The 18,912-nt window shown below is 47.1% G+C and overlaps 1 protein-coding gene across 2 annotated transcripts in view; it reads left to right on the forward strand.

The window, feature by feature from the left end:
- GRIN2A (glutamate ionotropic receptor NMDA type subunit 2A) overlaps nt 1-18,912 on the forward strand; it is a 364,634-nt gene that overhangs the window by 201,407 nt on the left and 144,315 nt on the right. For both annotated transcript variants that reach the window (XM_032836343.1, XM_032836344.1), the window contains exon 4: nt 11,580-12,172. In XM_032836343.1, the coding sequence (XP_032692234.1) occupies nt 11,580-12,172 (593 nt within the window). The remainder of the gene's footprint in view (nt 1-11,579; nt 12,173-18,912) is intronic.

The following is an 18,912-nucleotide window of genomic DNA, read 5'->3' on the forward strand; positions in this document are numbered from 1 at the left end:
CAACAGTGGTGGCTGTCAGACTCCTAGAGAGGAACCAATCTTGGTGGCATATTAAAGAAAAACAAAACAGAAAGGGAGGATGAAGAGCTTATGCGCAGAAGACAGAGCTGTGTGGAGAGAGGCAGCGGCCCCTGGGGAAGAAGCATGGACCAGAAAAAGGGAGGATAGGAATGGAAATACGCTACTGCATTGTTTGAGTTTTTCTAATCTAAGCTCAGAAGATGAGAGAAGAATGAACCCTGTTATTCTCTACCTTCTTCCTTAGCTAAAGTGGTGTCAGGAATCTTTGGTTGCCAGGGACGGAAAAGCTGATTCAATTGGCTTAAGCAAAATGAGATGATTAACTGGGATATGACAATGAGGGCAAGATAGCTTCAGGTGTGACTTGAACAAGGTGCTCAACAAGGGTATCAGGTCTTGGTAACTCTTTATCTTTCAGCTTTGCCTTTATGTCTTACGGTTTCCTCTTCAGGATGGTATATGTTGGCATGAGGCTGCCAGAAATCCTTGCTGGACCTCCTTCCAAAATTCAAGTTTAACAATAAGAGAAACTGTCTTTTCCTAGTCACTTTTTCCTGAAACTCTGAGAGTCACTCTGAACAGACCTGTTAGGATACATTCCTACCCCTGAACTCACTGCTGACACAATGGGGACTGGATGAGCCAACAGGGTTGGCTGACAGAGGGGAAGGGATGGCTCTCCATGGAAATTCACTATTACCAAGAAAGAAAGAAAGAAAGGATGTCCAGTGGTTAGAGTAACAAATGCCCATGAGGTATCCCACAGAGGCTTATGCTTCTCTAAGAAAAGAAATGTGAAAAAAAAAAAATGGCCCTGGTGCATAGAGCCAAGGCCAGTAGATACTTGCAGTTAGGACTGGCAGGAAAAAAAAAAAAAAAAAAAAGATCCCCAGGATTTGGGTTTATCAGCAGCTCAGAGACCTGATTGTGTGATCTCTGATCAGGTAGAATTTCCCTCTGGCTTTCTATGTGAGAATGGCTGGACCCAGCCTCAGACAATCCATCATCACTAACGACCCTGTTTAGAAACCTTGAGTCAGACGATCACCTGCAGGTTGACGGAGCACGGGGTGAAGCCAGCTTGGGGCTTTGCTGTGTCCTTGCATAGAAATAAGAGCGTCTTTCTCAGCAGGTGTCTCTTCTTGGTCAGCCTGCTAACGATGGAGGAAGCAGGGCTGGGTCCAAGAGCGGCAATCATCGTGTGGTTTTGACGAATGCAGAGTGTTGGGCTGTCATTAACTTTTTGCTTCGAGGCTCAAGGAATACATTTCTCCATGCATTTGTGTACGCTCCCTTCCAGCATTGCGTTACTTGCCCGAGGGAGAGCTTGGGTCTGGATGATGGACTGGGGAACTAGGTCTGGAATGCCTGGGCCGATGGGGGGAGTCTAGGCTCACTGTTCGATGTTCATACACCATTTGATTGAACGATAGCACAAACATTCAGGTGCTTTACTGCACCTTCAATGTAGGCTCCTGTCTTGGCACGGATCAGAATTCCAAAGGGAAGAATAAAGCTTGCTCATGTAAAACCCTAACATCCCCAGAGTTCCAGACCCTCTCCCAGCTTCCCTGCCGGAAGTGCATTTAGTAGATGAATTGTTTGGAATAAGGTTGACTTAGGAATTAAATCAGACCCCTTACCATGACTGTCAGGACACCTCCGCTATGTGATACGGCCTCTGCTTCCTGTCCTAACTCATCTCTCTTCGCTCATCCTCCCTCAGTCATTAAACCTGAGCTGTTCTGATCTCCTTCTGTTCCCCGAACTTGCCAAGCCCCTTCCTACCACATGCTGCTCCTTCCTCTCCGATGGCTCTCCTTATGCCGCCCCACCCCTCCGCTTTGCCTGGCTGATTTCTTCATATTCTTTTGATCAGCCCCAGTGTCGCAGACCAGCTGCTCTAAAACAGTGCTCCTCTCCACACCACTCCGAACTGTTACGTCATCTGAGCTCCTTGAACTTATTCTGTGTGTCGAGTTCATTCTTTCTTGTCTCTCTGCTCTCTTAAGAATGCAAACTTCATAAGTGCGGGGACCTTCGCTTTTGGTAGCCTCTTTCCCTAGATTCACTCCTCTGGACCCATGCCCAGCACATCACCGGCATTTGTTAAATTCCTTGAGTCGTTGAAAAGCAATCAATAGATGAATGTTTCTCGAGCAGTAGATCTGGCAGGTCTGCTTAGAGACATCAAGCATTAGTCTCTCTTTCCACCCACAAGCATCCTTGCAGACTCAGAATGATGCCCCCAGTTTGATCCCCAAAGCAGTGGCCTGATGCTGGCAAGGTGCTGAGGGGAGGGGACTCCGAAGGCTGTTGTGCCCTGCCCTCAAGAATTCTAGTCTGAGCAGCAGGCAAGAGGCATGGCTCTCAGTAATTGGGCACCTGCGCACAAGTCAGGGCTGAGGAGTAAGAAGTAAAAGCAGAAATGCTGGGAATTCAGAAGTGGGAGAAGTAACAAGTCCGCAATGAATGCGGGAGCTGGGGCTTGATGGTCAAGGCTACCGTCTTCACCACTGTCATGGCCAGCTCAGGTTGACCGAGCCCTTGCCCCACGCCAAGGGCTCTCTGTGCCCCATCTCTCAAAGTATGCACAGCAGCCCTCCAAGGTGTGATGCCTCCTATTGTCATTTCCATTTTTCAGACAGGGAAACAGAGGCTTAGGTCAAATAACTTCTTTGCAGGAGAAAGCAGGTCCTGCTGAGGCTGCCAGCAAAGCCATGTTCCTCTTACACAACCCCCACTGCTTGTGGTTTCTCTGTGTAGAAAATGGTTCATACTTGACGGCATCGTGCTACATTAAGGTAGAGCTGAATTAGGGGTGTCTGTCCCTATGGTGCCCACTGATTTAGGTGAAATTTGGAGCAAGTCATCATAGATTTTGCAGCCTTCGTTTCCTCACCTTGAAGATAGAACGGTTGGACTTGCAGTACAGACTCTTCCTAAACATGAGCATGTTCTGGAGAACATATGTATTCTAGAACTCCTCAACAAAGGCTCTGGTTCAGTGGCGGTGGCCTGGAGCCTGGAAATCTGAGGGTATGAGAAATCCCCCCAGGGGAGCACAGCTACAAGGCTGGATACTGAAGACTTAGATCTGCGTTTTCAACCCTGGCTGTGTATTACATTCACCCAGGGAATTTTTTTTAAAAGTCCTGGACCCTATCCCAGACCCAGTCACTTGGCATCTTTAGGTGTGGGGCTGGTGGGAATGGATCAGCTTTAAAGTTTAAAGACTGCTAGCTTTTGAGATATGGCTAATGGGACTGAGAACCCAAGTAATTAATTTTATTTACTGCTTTTAAATGAAGTTTATGTAGTCCTGTGCGGTCAGTAGGTGTTACATTGGAAGCCCAAGCTAGCATAAGGTTGAAGGCTTGGTCGTTCTAAGAGGCTTTGTTCATTGCTCCATCCCCAACCACAGAGCTCTTAGAAATTATTTTACATGATCTCCATCTCTTGCATCCTAGTCTGAAACCCGAGTGCTCAGACTCTGAGTTAAAACTGGAGGGCCTCTCCTGGTCTCCAGCTCAGAGCATGGCAGCCACCCTTGTTTTTTGGGAGCCCACCAGATACTTAAGGTTAAACTTCTAATTTTTTTTCCTCTTTTTAAAAAATAATTTTAAATCCAAAAACTAATGATGTACTATACATTGGCTAATTGAATTTAAATAAACTTCTCATTTGTAGAGAGATGAGAGAGCAGAGAAAGGTGCTGCTAGGTTATTTTAGAAGAATGATGGTGGATTGGGTCACAGGAGAAGCATAGTGAGGGGGACAGAATGTAAATCATGAAACAGTCCAATGAATGGGGGTTGCTTAGAGTAGAATTCTGTGTTTGTGGGTGAGGGAGCTGATGTGCTTTTGTGAAATGATGGACATAATGGGAAATGATGGGGTAAAATATGAAGCCTTCCTTTGGTTTTCCTCCCAAGTACACGTTACTTGGCTTCATTAACTCACTCAGCAGTTTGCCTGATCACATGCTTGTTGGAGTCCCTGACCCCTCTCAGGTGCTGAGATGGACTTTGAGTCCTAAACACTTGAGTCCAGATTGTGATGGGGCTGGTGTGTGTTTTTACTTTATCTTGAAGGTTGTGAGAGCTGCTGAGAAAAAAAATTTAAGAAGGAGGACATCATGCTCCAGTTTGAACTTTAAAAAAAGTAACTGGAGCAGCAGTGTGGAAGGTGGGTGGGAGAGGGACAAGACTTGGGCAGGGACTCTGTACAGGAGGTTCTCACTCTTGTTTGAGAGAGAACTTCCAAGGGTCTGGAACATGGGCAGGTACAATAGGGAAAGGAAAAAGAAATAATCCTCTGGGATGATGAAGAAATAATGGGTGCCCCTAAGTGGAGTGGCGGGTAAGCACAGGGGTGAATGTGGGAAGAGATCCCTCCTATCCCGAAAGGAGAAAAATGAGTGATAGAACATAAATCATAGAACACTCCAATAAATGGAGGTTTCCTGGAGGGAAATTTTGTGGACGATGGAGCTGATGGGTTTTTAGGTACAATTTCCCCTCTTAGGCTCAGACTTCTGCATCAACTGATTGCTAGTTGATGTGAGATTATGGACATTGGTTTTCTATTTCTGGGGCATTTTTTTTTTTTCTAGTTGGGTGCCTCAGTAATGATTGAGTGGTGGTTATTAATCACACACATACACACACACACACGCACACACTTCTGTTTCCTGTTCTGCACACCTTGTTATCAGTGTTTTCCAGGAGCTTTGCATCCAGTTTCTGGATTCAGATTGCCTGATCTTGAATCCTGACCCTGATATGTACCAGCTGTGTGTGTTTAGGCAAGTTACCTTCTCTGAAGCAGGGTTTTGAAATCTCTAGTACAGGGATGATGATATGACCTCTTGCTACATGCTACATTGTACTGCATATTGCATATGCCCAGTAAATGTTAGGTGTGGTGAGGACCATGGTGATGGTAATTCTGATGAGGAGGAAAGGGAGATGGATAGATGGGGGTGTTGATGAATGATGACGGCAGACAACAATGTTGATGACAGTGGTGGATGATGAGGAAGAGGAGGAGGAGGAAGATGGATATGATGGTGGATGATGATGTGGTTGATAATGATGATGGTAGTGATGGTCGGTGATGATGGTAGATCAGATGAGCGAAGGTAGGTAATGGTGGTAGTGGATGATGATGGTGATGGATAATGATATGATGATGATGATGATGGTAGTGATGGGTGATGATGATGCTGGATCAGATGAATGAAGGTAGAGAATGGTGGTGGTGGATGATGATGGTGATGGATGATGGTGATGGTGGATGATAATGAATAATGATGATGGTAGCGGTGATAATGGTGATGGTAGATGATGAATAATGGCAGATGATGCTGGGGGTGGATAATGATGATTATAGCAATGGTGGATGATGATGGTGAATGATGATGATGGTAGATGGTGGTAGATGATAAGGGTGGTGGATGATAGTGATGGTAACTGATGCTGGTGGATGGTGATGATGGTGATGGTAGAAGATGATGGTTGTGGATGATGATGGTGGTAAATGATACGATGGATGATGATGATGGTGGTGATGGAGGAGGAGAAGGAGAATGACTGATGATGGGATAGAGATCCTTCAGTGGCACAGAGTTAGCTTGTGAGAATGCTGTTCTTCTAAACTCTCATGCTTATCAAATTTGGTGCCTTTAGTTTTCCTCTCATCCATGGAAGCAGAAATAAAATCTATCTAAAAGCTCAGTTAATACGCGGTAAGAGTGGCGGAAACACCCCAGCGTTTACCAGGACAATCCTCCTGTGGGAAAAAGAGGATTCCCAAGGAGTCTCTCTCAGTTTTTGCTGGGTCACCTGCATCATTATCTTTGTTTTGGTGCTCACCCTGGCAGGCAGAAGGAAAATAAGCTATGGAAATGGGTACAGGGTTGACAACAGTGAGCATTTCTCTCAATGCTTCCTAGGGATGAGCTTCCTTCTCCTTTATCTCCTCACCAAGTACATATGGAGCCCCTGCTGTATGTCAGGCATTGAGCTAGGTTCTGGCAATACTAACTTGAATAATACTCATGCTGCTGTTGAGAGGAGACCGAGAAAAATTAACAACTCAGCACTGGAGCTCAGATACTCCACTCCCAGAAATTCGGTTTCACTTGTGCTGGCATGGGGCACAAGCACTGGGATTTTTTTTTTTTAACAACCCTCAAATGATTCCCTTGTGCAGCCAGGAATGAAAGCCACTGGTGTGCATGAGGGAACATTGGATGACGTTGCATCTTGTACCAAAGCTGTTGTTAGCAGGGTGAGGTGGGTGGGTTTTAGGGAAATCACTTAACCTCTCTTCCTGTGACTTGATGAGGAATGTCATCCATGAGGGTTCTAATCACTTGCAGTACCTCATTCCTTGAGTAGTTAGACTCAAAGAGCTAATGGGTATGCGTGTTCTTTATAGCCTTTGTGAATGGGTAAGTGAAATGAAAGTTGGTATCAGACTCTGTTAAACATCATGCCTTGATACCCATGCGGTCAGGTCTCACCCTGAACACTCGCTCCGGAACATTCTAGAACATGAGATCAGGAACTCTCATCTAATGAGACCTCGGTTTAGGGTGGGACCGAAATGCAGAGTGGAGAGCAGACACCCAGAATCCCACACCCCCTGCCTCCCTCGCTCTGTGTTTAAAACAGTTTGTTCTGTCTTCAGCAGAGCAGTGAGCCTGGGGAGAGAACTGCTCTTGCTGCAGAACCAAAGTGGGTGTCTGAAATCTGTTCCTCTCCCCCGGCTGCGCACTGCTGAGCAAGCCGGTGCCAGAGGTGGTCAGAGACTGCTCTGTAGAATCTGAAAAGGACAGGCTGAGGGATGGCAGGAGGTGGTGAGTGCAGGAGAAACAGCCTCTGCTACTCAGGTAGGAAGCGGGAAGAATGTTCAGGGCCTTGAAAAGAGGGCCATGTGGCATATCAGATGCCAGGCCCTGGGAGTGTGGCCAGATTCCTCCGTCACCTCCTGCCAGTCCGTAAAAATACCTTCGAAAAATCCGGGGCTAAACGTGAGCCTCCTCAGTGTCTCGCTGTGCAGTTCTGTTTTGCAAATACCTTCTCCCTTCCATCCCTCCGTAGGGCATACAGAGCCTTGGGTCTGGAATGGGTTTTGAAGTTTCAGATGCCAGTGGAAATGATGGTGGTTCAGGGTAACTGCGGGAGGTCCATGAAGGACATGAGCGATGGTTTCTCTCCAAAGCATGATTCATCAGTGTGAGGAAAGATAGTCCCTTCTCTTCATGTGGCCTCCTTGGGCTCAGAGTGAGTGGGCTAATTTGCAGAGGGCAGGTGAGGAGAGGGGGCAGGCAGTGTGATGCTGGCATGTCAGTAGATCTGGACATACCAGTTTCTGAACTGGGATCAGGATCCCCTTAGGTTTCTGGCTCTGTCCATGTTGTCTAGAGGACTGAAGACGTGGAGAGGCATCTCTAGACTGTGGGGAGTCAGGCATAGATGATAGATGAGCCTGCCATCCCAGTTCAGCCCTTCTTCCTGGAAGCCCCTGGCCCCTGCCCACCCTGAGATGGTGCTTATTATGCCCACCTTATAGGCAAAGAAACTCAGATGCAGAAAGTTTCAGAATTCACCCACGGTCATGTGGTTAAGTTTACGCCGAGCCACAACTTGAACTCAATTCCAGTAGACCCCAGAGCCCACGCTGTTTCAATTATAAAGTGACTGGTGTGCATAAAGGGGTAGGCTGGGGAGTCTCTTCTTAATGTGATTGTCTAGGGGAGCCACTGATGACCATAGAGGAGGGGAGTGGCATGGTTAAAGCAGTGTCCAACCAGGAACTTCCATCAGGCAGTCATGACCCAGGTGAATTGTTGGGATGCTCGAGTCCAGAGTGGGAATTACACCTGACCCATGGGGAAAGTAACTGTGACGCCAACTTGTTGAGGACTTGATACGAGATGGGTACTGCCCTGGATGCTTTTCTACAAGGAGGTCATTGAATCCTTCCTGCTCAGTGAGGAAGTGTGATCGTCACCAGCAGGGTCGTGCAGGGCTGAAAACCTTGGAATCTCAAAGACAGGCCAATCTGATTTCCCTGCCCGTATGACCCTGGAGGAGTCACTCTGGCTCTGAATCTGTTTCTTCGTTTGTATGACGGGATCATGCTGGGATCCGTTGAGGAAGGTGGTTGGAGGTAGGGTTAACTGAGCTACTACACTGAAAGCGTTGAGCCACTTAACTCTCATAGACACATTAACTAGTATAATCATTGACATTGCCATACCCATTGTACAGATGTGGAAACTGAGTCTGGGAAAGGCGAAGTGAATTTTTCCCCCCAAGGCCACCCAGTTAAGATCGGTACCCAGACAGCATGACCCCAGAAGTTACACTGTTGTCCATCGTGGGGAGAAGATACTAATGGGGACTAGAAGAGAGTTACAGGAGAGATTCAGCCTGGACTAATGCACCACAAGACCGGGGTGGGTGTGTGGGTAGGGTGGGAATGGCACAGGCAAGGAGCTTGCACATGTTTTTACACAGACGGCTGTGACAAACAAGCTTGTGGCTAATGAACTGCCATCCCTATAATTATCTTTCTCCTTCACGAAGTTCACAGTGCAGCCGTGCCCTCCTCCCCACATGGGGAGTTAGGTAACGCTGCACTTACAGAGCTTCCAGCTCTGCTCTGTGCACAAAGCTGCTTGTGGATACAGTAACGTCTGGCTCATAGCACAAGGAGCAGGGGCGTGGGAGCATCCCAGACACCCCCCCCTCTCGACATCTAGCATGCTAGATCTCCACCTCTCCGCTAATTCCGATTATCCCTAGCAAGTGTGTCCATAGGATCATCTCAGAGATCCTTTTTATTGAGTTCCGACCGTGCCCTGCTTAGCATCTGCCCTCTTGAGATCTTTCTCCATGCCTCGTGTGCTCAGGGCAAGAAGATGCTGATCCCTTTGCCTTTTGCAGTCCCGATGTGACTCTGGTCAGTAGCTTCCTTGGAGCCATCTTTGCTCCATGGGAATTGTTACACTTCCTTGGTAATTAAGTTTGGAGCTTCTCGGTGCCATTCCAAGAAGCACCTGGCAGTGTGTCGTGTTGGTGGATGTAACTGCCTTGAGACTTGACTTCTCCCCCTTCATCTCTTGCTGGGTTCTTTAGGTTATTGTTGTTTTGGGTATTGAACAGGGTTCTATGAGCAGCTTTTGAGGCTTGAAGGACTTTTGTATTCCTTTTCTGATCAGAAAAGGTCACTCTGTATGTTTCAGAGATTGGATGGTGGACTGGTAGGTTGGTGATGTTGAAAGATTTAATTGTTTTGGACATGACATTCAAGAGCCATAAACCTAGTTCTTCTGTTTTGTTTTGTGTTTAAACCAAGGACATTGCTCTTAGACTTCATTCACACATTCATTTACTCACACGTTCCCTCATCCTGCATTTCCCGATGTGTCATGTGCCAAGCCTTCTGCCAGGTTCTGGGGACAGAGAGATGAGGACAGCAAGATCTCTGCCCTTGAGCCGTTCATGGTCTTGTTGAGGCATGATTTAAAATGATTAATCAATCCAAGAATATTGGATTTCTCCAAAAGCTACTATAGGGAAAAAGATAATTATCCAAAGTCTTTAAATCTGTTACCCACTTTAATTGATTTAATTAGGTAAAATTCATAAAGCTGTATTGTTGGAAGGAGCCCAGAGACATTTATTCCTGTTTTTTTGTTTTTGGTTTTGTTTTTTTTTCCCCCCTCTTTGCCTTTAAGCCGAGCTGCACTTGAATTATCCCCCAAACCCATGCATTTCAGAAAATGGAAGTATTTTGAACAACTATGGCTTTTGGCCCATTCAGATAAAACTTTCTATTCAGTGAGCACCCCAGGGAAAACTTGGCAGACTTCTTGAAGGGTTGACATGCACGGCTACAAAGTATTGTTTTGAAAGACAAATGGAACCATCCACTCTTAATACACACACACACACACACACACACACACACACACACAGATGGAACCCCCATATTCCTACTATTGAGGTGAGTGCATATCCCGTAACTTGGATTCTAGACTATGGGAATGTAATCCCATAGCTCAGAATGCAAAACGAAAGCACGGCTGCACTATAGTAAGGACCCCTTGAGAATTCTTTTAGTTCCCGGGGATAGAAAACCATATCTCAGCACTTGTCACATTGGGTTTTGTTCTAACACAGAGGCACACCTCCCATTTAGCTGGCTTTTTGTGCACCTTGCCCATCAGTCAGCAGCCTGGTCTAAGCACCTGCTATCTGCAGATCTTCAATGATCCCAAGAAAGTTGTGGCTGTGTTCTGGAAAGGGGGCTGGTCACGGAACCAGATCCCAAGATCGTTTCGAGCCTCATGACCCCCCTGCCAACACCACCACCTGCACAGAATCATCATGGGGATTTTAGGAGTTATGGGGTGTGAAGGTAGTTTATAAGTTGTCCAACTGTATGCACTGCCTGCCTTTTCCAAATGGAAGTCTGTCCTCATGATCAGATCGTGACTTAGGGAGGTGTTAGAGCTATCAGAGGCCCTTTAACCCAACACAAGTTGCCACGTGCCTTTCCAGAGTCAGAACATTAAGCAGTTCCCCCTTATGCCTGAATAAGGTCTGAGGCCACACGTGGTGGGGTTCCTGCCGAGTTCTTCACCATCCTCTCATCCCCCTGCTTCACGAGCGATAATGCGTTTACCTCTGGCTTCTAGAATCCTCGAGATGTATCTGTAGGGCCTCTGAGTATCATGTCCCTCCGTTTCCCTTCTTCCTCACCCGGATACTCCCTCAGCATCCCCTTACGCTTCTCTCAGCCTCTAGTCCCAGGACATTGTTCTTCCCCAAATTCCCACCAGATCTGCGAAGGTAGAGACCACGTCTGTGTCCGTGTTCCATATCATTTCCCCATGTTCTGAAATGGTATTGTTGCATAGTTAGGGGGTCAACAAGTACTTGTTGATCCAGAGAGACAATGAGGTAGAGTGTCAAGCGAGCATTTATTATACTTTATAGTACACAGGAGTCTAGAATCCAAGCGACAAATCCCACTTGGACTAGCTCAAGCAACCACGGCTTATGTTGGCTTATGACCAACAGGTCCAGAGTCGGTGGCTTCAGGCATGGCAAACTCCAGGTGCTCCAAGCGCGTCATCAGGACTGTGTCTCGGTGTCCTGATGTTGTCTCTTTTGGCTTCATTTTCCAGTTCTCAGCCTGGGACCAGATAGGGTTCATTGTGTTGAAACCCCAGGGGCCCCAGAGGGTAGAGGCAACGGGATTAGCCAGAAGCAAAAACAACAAACGTCCTTCATGCGCCAGGCTGTGGGCTCCCGGTTCAGGGTCTCTCTCCTCTCTTTCTAGTGGACACTAGAGTGTGACCTATAGTAAGTGCTCAGGGATGTTCGCGAACACATAGGTGTGTGATGTTTTTGCTCTCCCTTCTCAAAAGGCGTTTTTTTAAGCCTATAAAGACAGATGGTTGTATATAAACCACCTTCTGCCTCATCCTCTGTTTTTTGTTTTTGTTTTTGTTTTTTTTTTGCACCTGTTGGCAGGACCCAACATCAACCTTCTTCCAGTTCGGAGCGTCCATCCAGCAACAAGCCACGGTCATGCTGAAGATCATGCAGGATTACGACTGGCACGTCTTCTCCCTGGTGACCACCATCTTCCCTGGGTACAGGGACTTCATCAGCTTCATCAAGACCACCGTGGACAACAGCTTTGTGGGCTGGGACATGCAGAACGTGATCACCTTGGACACTTCCTTTGAGGACGCCAAGACCCAGGTCCAGCTGAAGAAGATCCACTCCTCCGTCATCCTACTCTACTGTTCCAAAGACGAGGCTGTCCTCATTCTGAGTGAGGCCCGCTCCCTGGGCCTCACCGGATATGATTTCTTCTGGATCGTCCCCAGCTTGGTTTCTGGGAACACAGAGCTCATCCCGAAGGAGTTCCCGTCAGGCCTCATTTCGGTCTCCTACGACGACTGGGACTACAGCCTGGAGGCGCGGGTGAGGGACGGCCTGGGCATCCTCACCACGGCCGCGTACTCCATGTTGGAGAAGTTCTCCTACATCCCCGAGGCCAAGGCCAGCTGCTACGGGCAGACGGAGAAGCCGGACACCCCACCGCACACTCTGCACCAGTAAGCGGGCCATCTTTGCTTGTCTCCCGAAACGGGACCAGAGTTTTGTTTGTTTCTGTGCCTGTTTGTTTGAAAACTCAGAGCAGTACATACATATACTCCCTGCTGAAAACCTGCCCTGCAAAGAGTGAATGCTTATGGGATTCTCTCCGATTGGCGCTCCTCTCCTCTCTTCCCCCCGACTCCTCTTCTGTTTATAACTTACATCCCACTTTGTTTTCTGCAACTTTTTTTTTTTTAACTCAACAATAGACCTTGGAAACCGAGACCTGTGTCTGTACCCATCTGTGTATCTCTCTCTCTCTCCATATTCTGTCTGTAGCTATAGCTCAAGTGTGCCTGTGTGTGTATGCATACATAGAGATGGATTTTCTTTTTAAAGATTTTATTTATTTGACAGAGGGAAAGAGATCACAAGTAGGCAGAGCAGCAGGCAGAGAGAGAGGGGGGAAGCAGGCTCCCTGCTGAGCAGAGAGCCCGATGGGTCGAAGGCAGAGGCTTAACCCACTGACCCACCCAGGCGCCCCTAGAGATGGATTTTACATGCACATACATACACATCATGGATGAATGTACCTAGATGTACATGTGTGTACATGCATGTGCACAGACATGCACACATGAAAGTATGTAGATAGTAAGTACGTGTAGATGTGTGTGGGGGTGGCTGGGTGGGTGGGCGTGTTCTTGGCAACCTTCACGTTGCATTTCTCAACAGGGAGATACCGTGATTTATTTACCCATTCTCCATAATGATAGAAAATCTAAGTTGTCTCAGATCTTGTTCCCCATGAGAAACGAAGCGGCAGTGATGGTCACCCCACAGGTCTCCAGGCTGGGTTCTAGGCAGCTCAAGTTGGGGGTCACAGAACACATGCATGTAAACATCCAAGTACTTGTTGTCAGACCGTCCTGCCAAGGAACTGTCTCGATCTTATTCACACAAGTCACTCAACTTCCCACATCCTCACCAGCGTATTACACTTTGGGAAAACTGTCCACGCTGGGCCTTCCATCCTCTGTTGGACTGTGTGTCTCAATGTCTTTCCTTCTTCGGTCCTTTGTGGGTCATTGGAAATCTTGGCAAATAACGTTTCGAAGGTGGCAGTATATTGCATCCTATGGACGTATCCTAATGTAGTTAACTCCGCCCGTCTTGGTGGGCATTTCAGTTTTATGTTGCTGAGAAGTGTCATTGGTCTTTGCGCCCATCATTATGGCACAGCTGTTGACAATTAGAATGATCCCTCCTGCACCCCACTTTGCATGCTTTTGACTGATGTTCGATGATTGAATGCACGTGCCTTCGTTTCCTCAGATGACAAGCAGCACAGCTCTGTGATGAAGGCATGGGGCTCTCGGGGTAGATTTGTCAGGGTTCAAATCTTGTCCACTTCCTGTATGCCTTGGCCGATCACTTTGCCTTTCTAGGCGTCCGGGTTCATTGTAGAGGGATGATAATAGCACTGCTCCCTCTAGGCGGCGCGTCACAAACTTGAGCACACATCGGGATCACCTGGAGGGTGATTTGTTAAACCAAAGGTGGCTGGATTTCACACTCAGAGTCTGTAATCCAGGAGCCCTGAGGAGGGCTCCCAGAATTTGCAATCCCAGCAGGGCTCCTGGGTGATGCTGGGATTGCTGGTCTGCGGATTGTGCCCTGAGAACCAGCGTTCTGTGGATTGAGCTCAGTATCAAATAAGGTGAGGATTGGGGAGTACTGTGTAGCTCAGGGCCTGGCACCCGGTGGTGACTGAGTGTCAGAATGACCAGAGAGGTGGGTTTTGGCCATCAGAACTTAGAGTCAGCCAACGAGGTTGGGTTATTATCAGCAGAATAATACGTCACTCCCCAATGTCTCTGGAAGGTTTTAGGACTTTGAATCTGCTACAGTTCAGGGATTATCTCTGAGCGGAGTCTGGAGACGTGTTGAGCGTGTGTTTATGTGTGTGTTTATGAGCTAGAAGGATTATGGCTCTTTAAAATCGGTATACACCTGCAAAATGAACTCTTGAGTTAAGAAATTGTGGTCCTTTGCAGTGTTCCCTTCCCCTCTCCTCATTCCCTCTTTAGGGATCCTCTTTCTACACTGCCACTTCCAGCGTCTTAAAATAATTGTCTAAGTATCAGGAAGCAACTCTGATGCATCAGTATGAAGCATGGAAGCCTCTTAGGGAGGCAGGATTGCTGTCAGCCCAGTGACAAGGGCTGGGCTAATGAATGCTTCCTTCCCATAAGAAGTGCCCTACAGCTGGAACAGTCACAAATGTATAATTTTGATGAAAACATAACTCAATTTTACAGCAATTGAGATATAATGTATACAGGAAGAGGAATTTGAGAAAGATAATTGTCAAGACATGCAGAGCTCCTTCCAGTGACCACCCTGAATTCCATTCCTTAAAAAAAAAAAAAAATTCTGCTGTGAAATGCTGTCAAGCTATTTCTAAGAGTTATGCTCTGAAGGCAGCAATTTCGTGGACAGTGTTTGAGCCCTAGAGTAGCGGGCATCAGGTGGGAGGCGTCATCTACTGCCTGGTGTTTCATGAACCGTCCCTCCATCCATGGGGCACAGCTGGCGCTCACCCATGTGTGAGGATGGACCGTGGCACCAACAGTGGCTCCTTACCACACTTGCCCACTGTCCCAGTGTTTCTTAAACTCCCCCGGGAAGAAGAGATGCTTGCCAGGCAAGGAAGGGACTGGGAACTGGAGAAAGCCCCAAATGGCCATTTTTCAGAACAGCATTAAGGACAGTGCTCTCTCTCCATCCGTCGTTCCTTCCAGCCAGTGGACCCGGTGTTGGCCCCTGGAACATGGATAGGAATGAAGATAGAATTTCTCAAAGAATGAAGAAGGAGGAAATCTGTCTCATGACATACTCTGGGAACAGGGACTTTAAAAAAAAAATACTAGGGGAAGAAAAAAATAAAAAAGAATAGTACAGAGTCTGATAAAACACCCACCCCAACACTCATCACAGAGAACAAAGGTGAACGTGTCACATTTGTTTCAAAATTTTAAAAGAAATAAAACATTCCTGATGATGTAACAGTCCTGTTATCTCTCTCCCGAATCCCACTTTCTTCCCTTCCTCTCCTCAGGAGGAAAGAACACTGGCAGGAATTTGGTAGGGACCAGATCTGTGTGTCTGTCTTGTACTTCTCATCTAGATGTCTGTGACACCTTAGATCCAATGCACAGTTCATTTTAATGCCCATAAATGATGTCCGATATGTTCAAATTGCCTTGGCTTCAACCTTGGGGTTCAGGATGGATCTCGGAGGACACTTGGCCTTCTTGCATATTCATCGTGCTTGGGCTTCTGTGCTCGGTTGTGTAAGTGTTGTCATGTTTGTTTGATCGTCACCCCCACGATGGACATTCACGTGGTCGATGGTAAGGGGTCTTCATTATTAGATCCATGAGGTCGTTCAGTGGAAGCCCAGGACTCTGGAGTTCCAGCTTTTGCCAAGCATGCGGTCGCCAGGTAGCTCTCATTACTCCCACTTTGTGGAAAGGAGGATACACGTAGTTTCAGAAGAAGCTCAGATGAATTTACACAATGGGTATCCTCGTACATTGCTGCGGGGATCCAGGGTCCGGCTTGGACTGGTTGAGCGCACCATCTTGGAAGCAGTGACACATGTCCTTCTATGGTCTTCAGGGACGTGGCGTGTAATCTCCCACCCAGAGCTTGTGCGCACAGGATGCCATAACCATGACTTACTGCCTGTGATGCGGGATGTGGTAGGAGAGTCAGCTTGCTGAGGATGACGTGGGCCTGTTTCTGTCCCTGGGATTTCAGGGGGAAAAAAAAGGTGGGGACAAGGGGAAAATGTTCTTTATGTTTAATATTCCTGGTTTTACAGAAGGCACTTTGAAAAGAGCAGTCAGCATTTTATAAAGTTCAAAAATAGCTCAGCCATGTTATATAACCTCCTTCTTGCTGCTGCGAAGTTATTAAACATCTGTCCCTTCCCCGAGCGTCAGGTTTATCGCTGTTAACTCCTGGAACGGTGACGTAGGTCAGTATCTAGAATAGAGGCTGTTCTGTTCAGTCCTGTCCCAAGCGTCCCTCCAGGACGCTGGTGGACAGGGCCCCCTGGGAGGCAATGTAGCCTCAGCATGAAGCATCTGGCACTGAAGCTGGTCTGCCTGGGTTTGAGTCCCAACTCAGAACTCTTCTAGATCCAAGGCTTTGGACAAGCCCCTTAATTCCTCCAAGTCTGCCTCCTGAGATATAACATGGGGACCAGAAAAGTGTGTGGGTCTTACCCCAGAGTTTATAAAGCAGTTTATAAACCCTTACTCCTAGGGCAGAACTTGCAAATATAAAATTTTGAGTGAGACCAATGTATCCGCACGCCATAGTCCACAATATTGCCATTCATTCATTCCCTAGAAAGGTATTTATTACCTGTGTAAGCTAGATGCCAGCTCTCCATAGATGGCAGGGTTGGGAAAGCCCCATAGGAATATTGTTGCCACGTGTCTTGCTGTCTTCGAGATGTGCGGGTCAGGGGACCGACCGTTCCATAGTAGAGGCTCATCTCACCAGTTGGAGGTACAGGAGGAAAGGGAAGATCCTCCTGGGGAAGCAGAACCCCTAAGAAGAAGAGGACTAGGATTGGGACTACTCGATGGTCTGCTAATATGTCCCACACTTGTTCCTGGTAGCTTTTATTCCTTCCCCCAATGCCGTAGCTCTGGTCATACTTGGTCATACTCATGCTGTGTCTGGGTTTGAGCTTGTAGACCCAGGAGAAGTTCCTGTCGCATTTTAGGCCTACAATTCTATAGAGCATGGAACATTACATGTGTGTTGTGAGTGGTGTGTGTGTGCGTGTGTGTGTGTGTGTGTGTTGTAGTTGTCTCATTGTACCAGAATTAAGTGAAAGCATATGCAAAACATCACTGTGCCCAACATGTAATAGACATTTCACAAAAAACAGTCGTGTCACTATTGTCATCTCTATGGTGATGGTCATCATTATTATTTCTTTGATTTATATCTGTTACACCGCAGGCTGTTCTCAGGCAGGGGAGGAAGCAATAGATTTCTCTCTTATTTTTTAATGGTGGAGTGATGATGTGTGTCCTGTGGCTCCCATTTTGGTGAAGGGGACAGGACGTGGAGAGGTGAGTGCATTAGAAGGCAGGTGCTCAAGGACATGTATATAACACAGATGAGTGGGAAAAGAATAACTTCTCCCAGGAGAGTTAGGGATTCGGATTGAAGAGAAGTTATTTGGCTTTAATTGATGATATCTGGCTTGACCACTTATGTATTTTATATTAAATTCTTGATTTATGAAGTGAGGCTTCTACATCAAGAAGCAACAACACGGTAAATGATGACCCTGACAGGAAAGGAAATGGAAGGAAGATATATACGTGCATGTCAATTAAACTGACATGCACGTATATATCTTTGATACTTTTTTCCTACCTTCATTTCTCAAACAATCATGGAAAAGTTCCTGGCTTAATGACCCATTGAGAGACTGCACCAACCCGGGTTGGCGTGGTTTTATTTGATAGTCAGAATTGTCACTGTGGGTTTCTTTTTTTAATGCCAGGAAAAGAGCCGCTCAGTTAAATCTCAGAGCTTGACCAGAGTTAAAGCTTCCCTGGGCGAATGAGATAACTCTTTGCAAATATTTATCTGTGGGATCACCCTAGGCTCAACAAACATTTCTGGCAGTGGCATCAGGTACTCAGGAGACCAAGGCATCCTGTGGCTTGTGCTCTCAATCTGGGACTACACTTGGCAACGGTATGGGGAAAGGCTGACCTTCAAAGTAAATCCGCAAGAGACGTGTCGAAATGAGATAGGATAAGATCCAGGGGCATGTGTCACATGGAGGGCCCAAAGCACATTCCAGAAGGCTGTGTGACTTTTTGTGAAACGTGGCTTTGGACGGTCCCGTGTGTACACCCTCACGTCCGGGTTATCATGGGCAAGTTCCTTAACTTCACGGAGCTCCTGCTTCCTTGATTGCAGACACAGATGGTTGCATCCCTAGGGAACCGTTGTGACATTCAAATGCATGTGATATTCTCAACCAAACATCTAGGTTATAGTTGGCACCCACAGATGTTAATTGTCTCCCTTCCCTGGGCCAGAGACACAGCTTGATCTGCCCCCCACTGTGTCCTGATGGACCCGTGAGAGGTGTTCGGTGCTCCCCGGGCATCCAGCCTGACAGCTAAGTGAACAGCCTCTCTTCAGCATCATCTCCGTTTGTGGCCTCCCTCCTAGAACACAGACGTCTCTTTGTTGGCCGGGAGTCAGAAGGACCGTATGCCAACCCTGCCATGCAAGTCAATCATTTCCAACTGGCACCCAGTGACTAGCTCGACTAATGGTGGAAACCCGATGCTGGCAACTTGAAGGGACCAGAAATTGGCCCTTCCTCTACCTTGAGGGGAAGGTGGCTTGGGTTGTTTTGAGGTCACGCGGGAAACATGCCCGTTGTTCACATTTGCCTCAGTCCAGATGCGAGTGTTTGGATTTGGGGACTGGCATGCCTCACAAAAAGATGTGTCGTGGGTTGAACACTAGGAGAGTTTTTATTTTGAAACTTGTTAATTTGGTGACATCCAGTAATAATTTGCTGCAACTCCCTTCTGTGAAAAGATGAAGCAAAGAAAAACACTGTGTTCATTACTCTGGTGCCTGCTGACAGAGAGTATACTGGGAACAGAGGCTCTTGATGTGTTAGGAGGCCAGTGAG

Source organism: Lontra canadensis, unplaced genomic scaffold, assembly GCF_010015895.1.
Source record: "Lontra canadensis isolate GAN:19392208 unplaced genomic scaffold, GSC_riverotter_1.0 scaffold91, whole genome shotgun sequence".
Lineage (NCBI taxonomy): Eukaryota > Metazoa > Chordata > Mammalia > Carnivora > Mustelidae > Lontra > Lontra canadensis.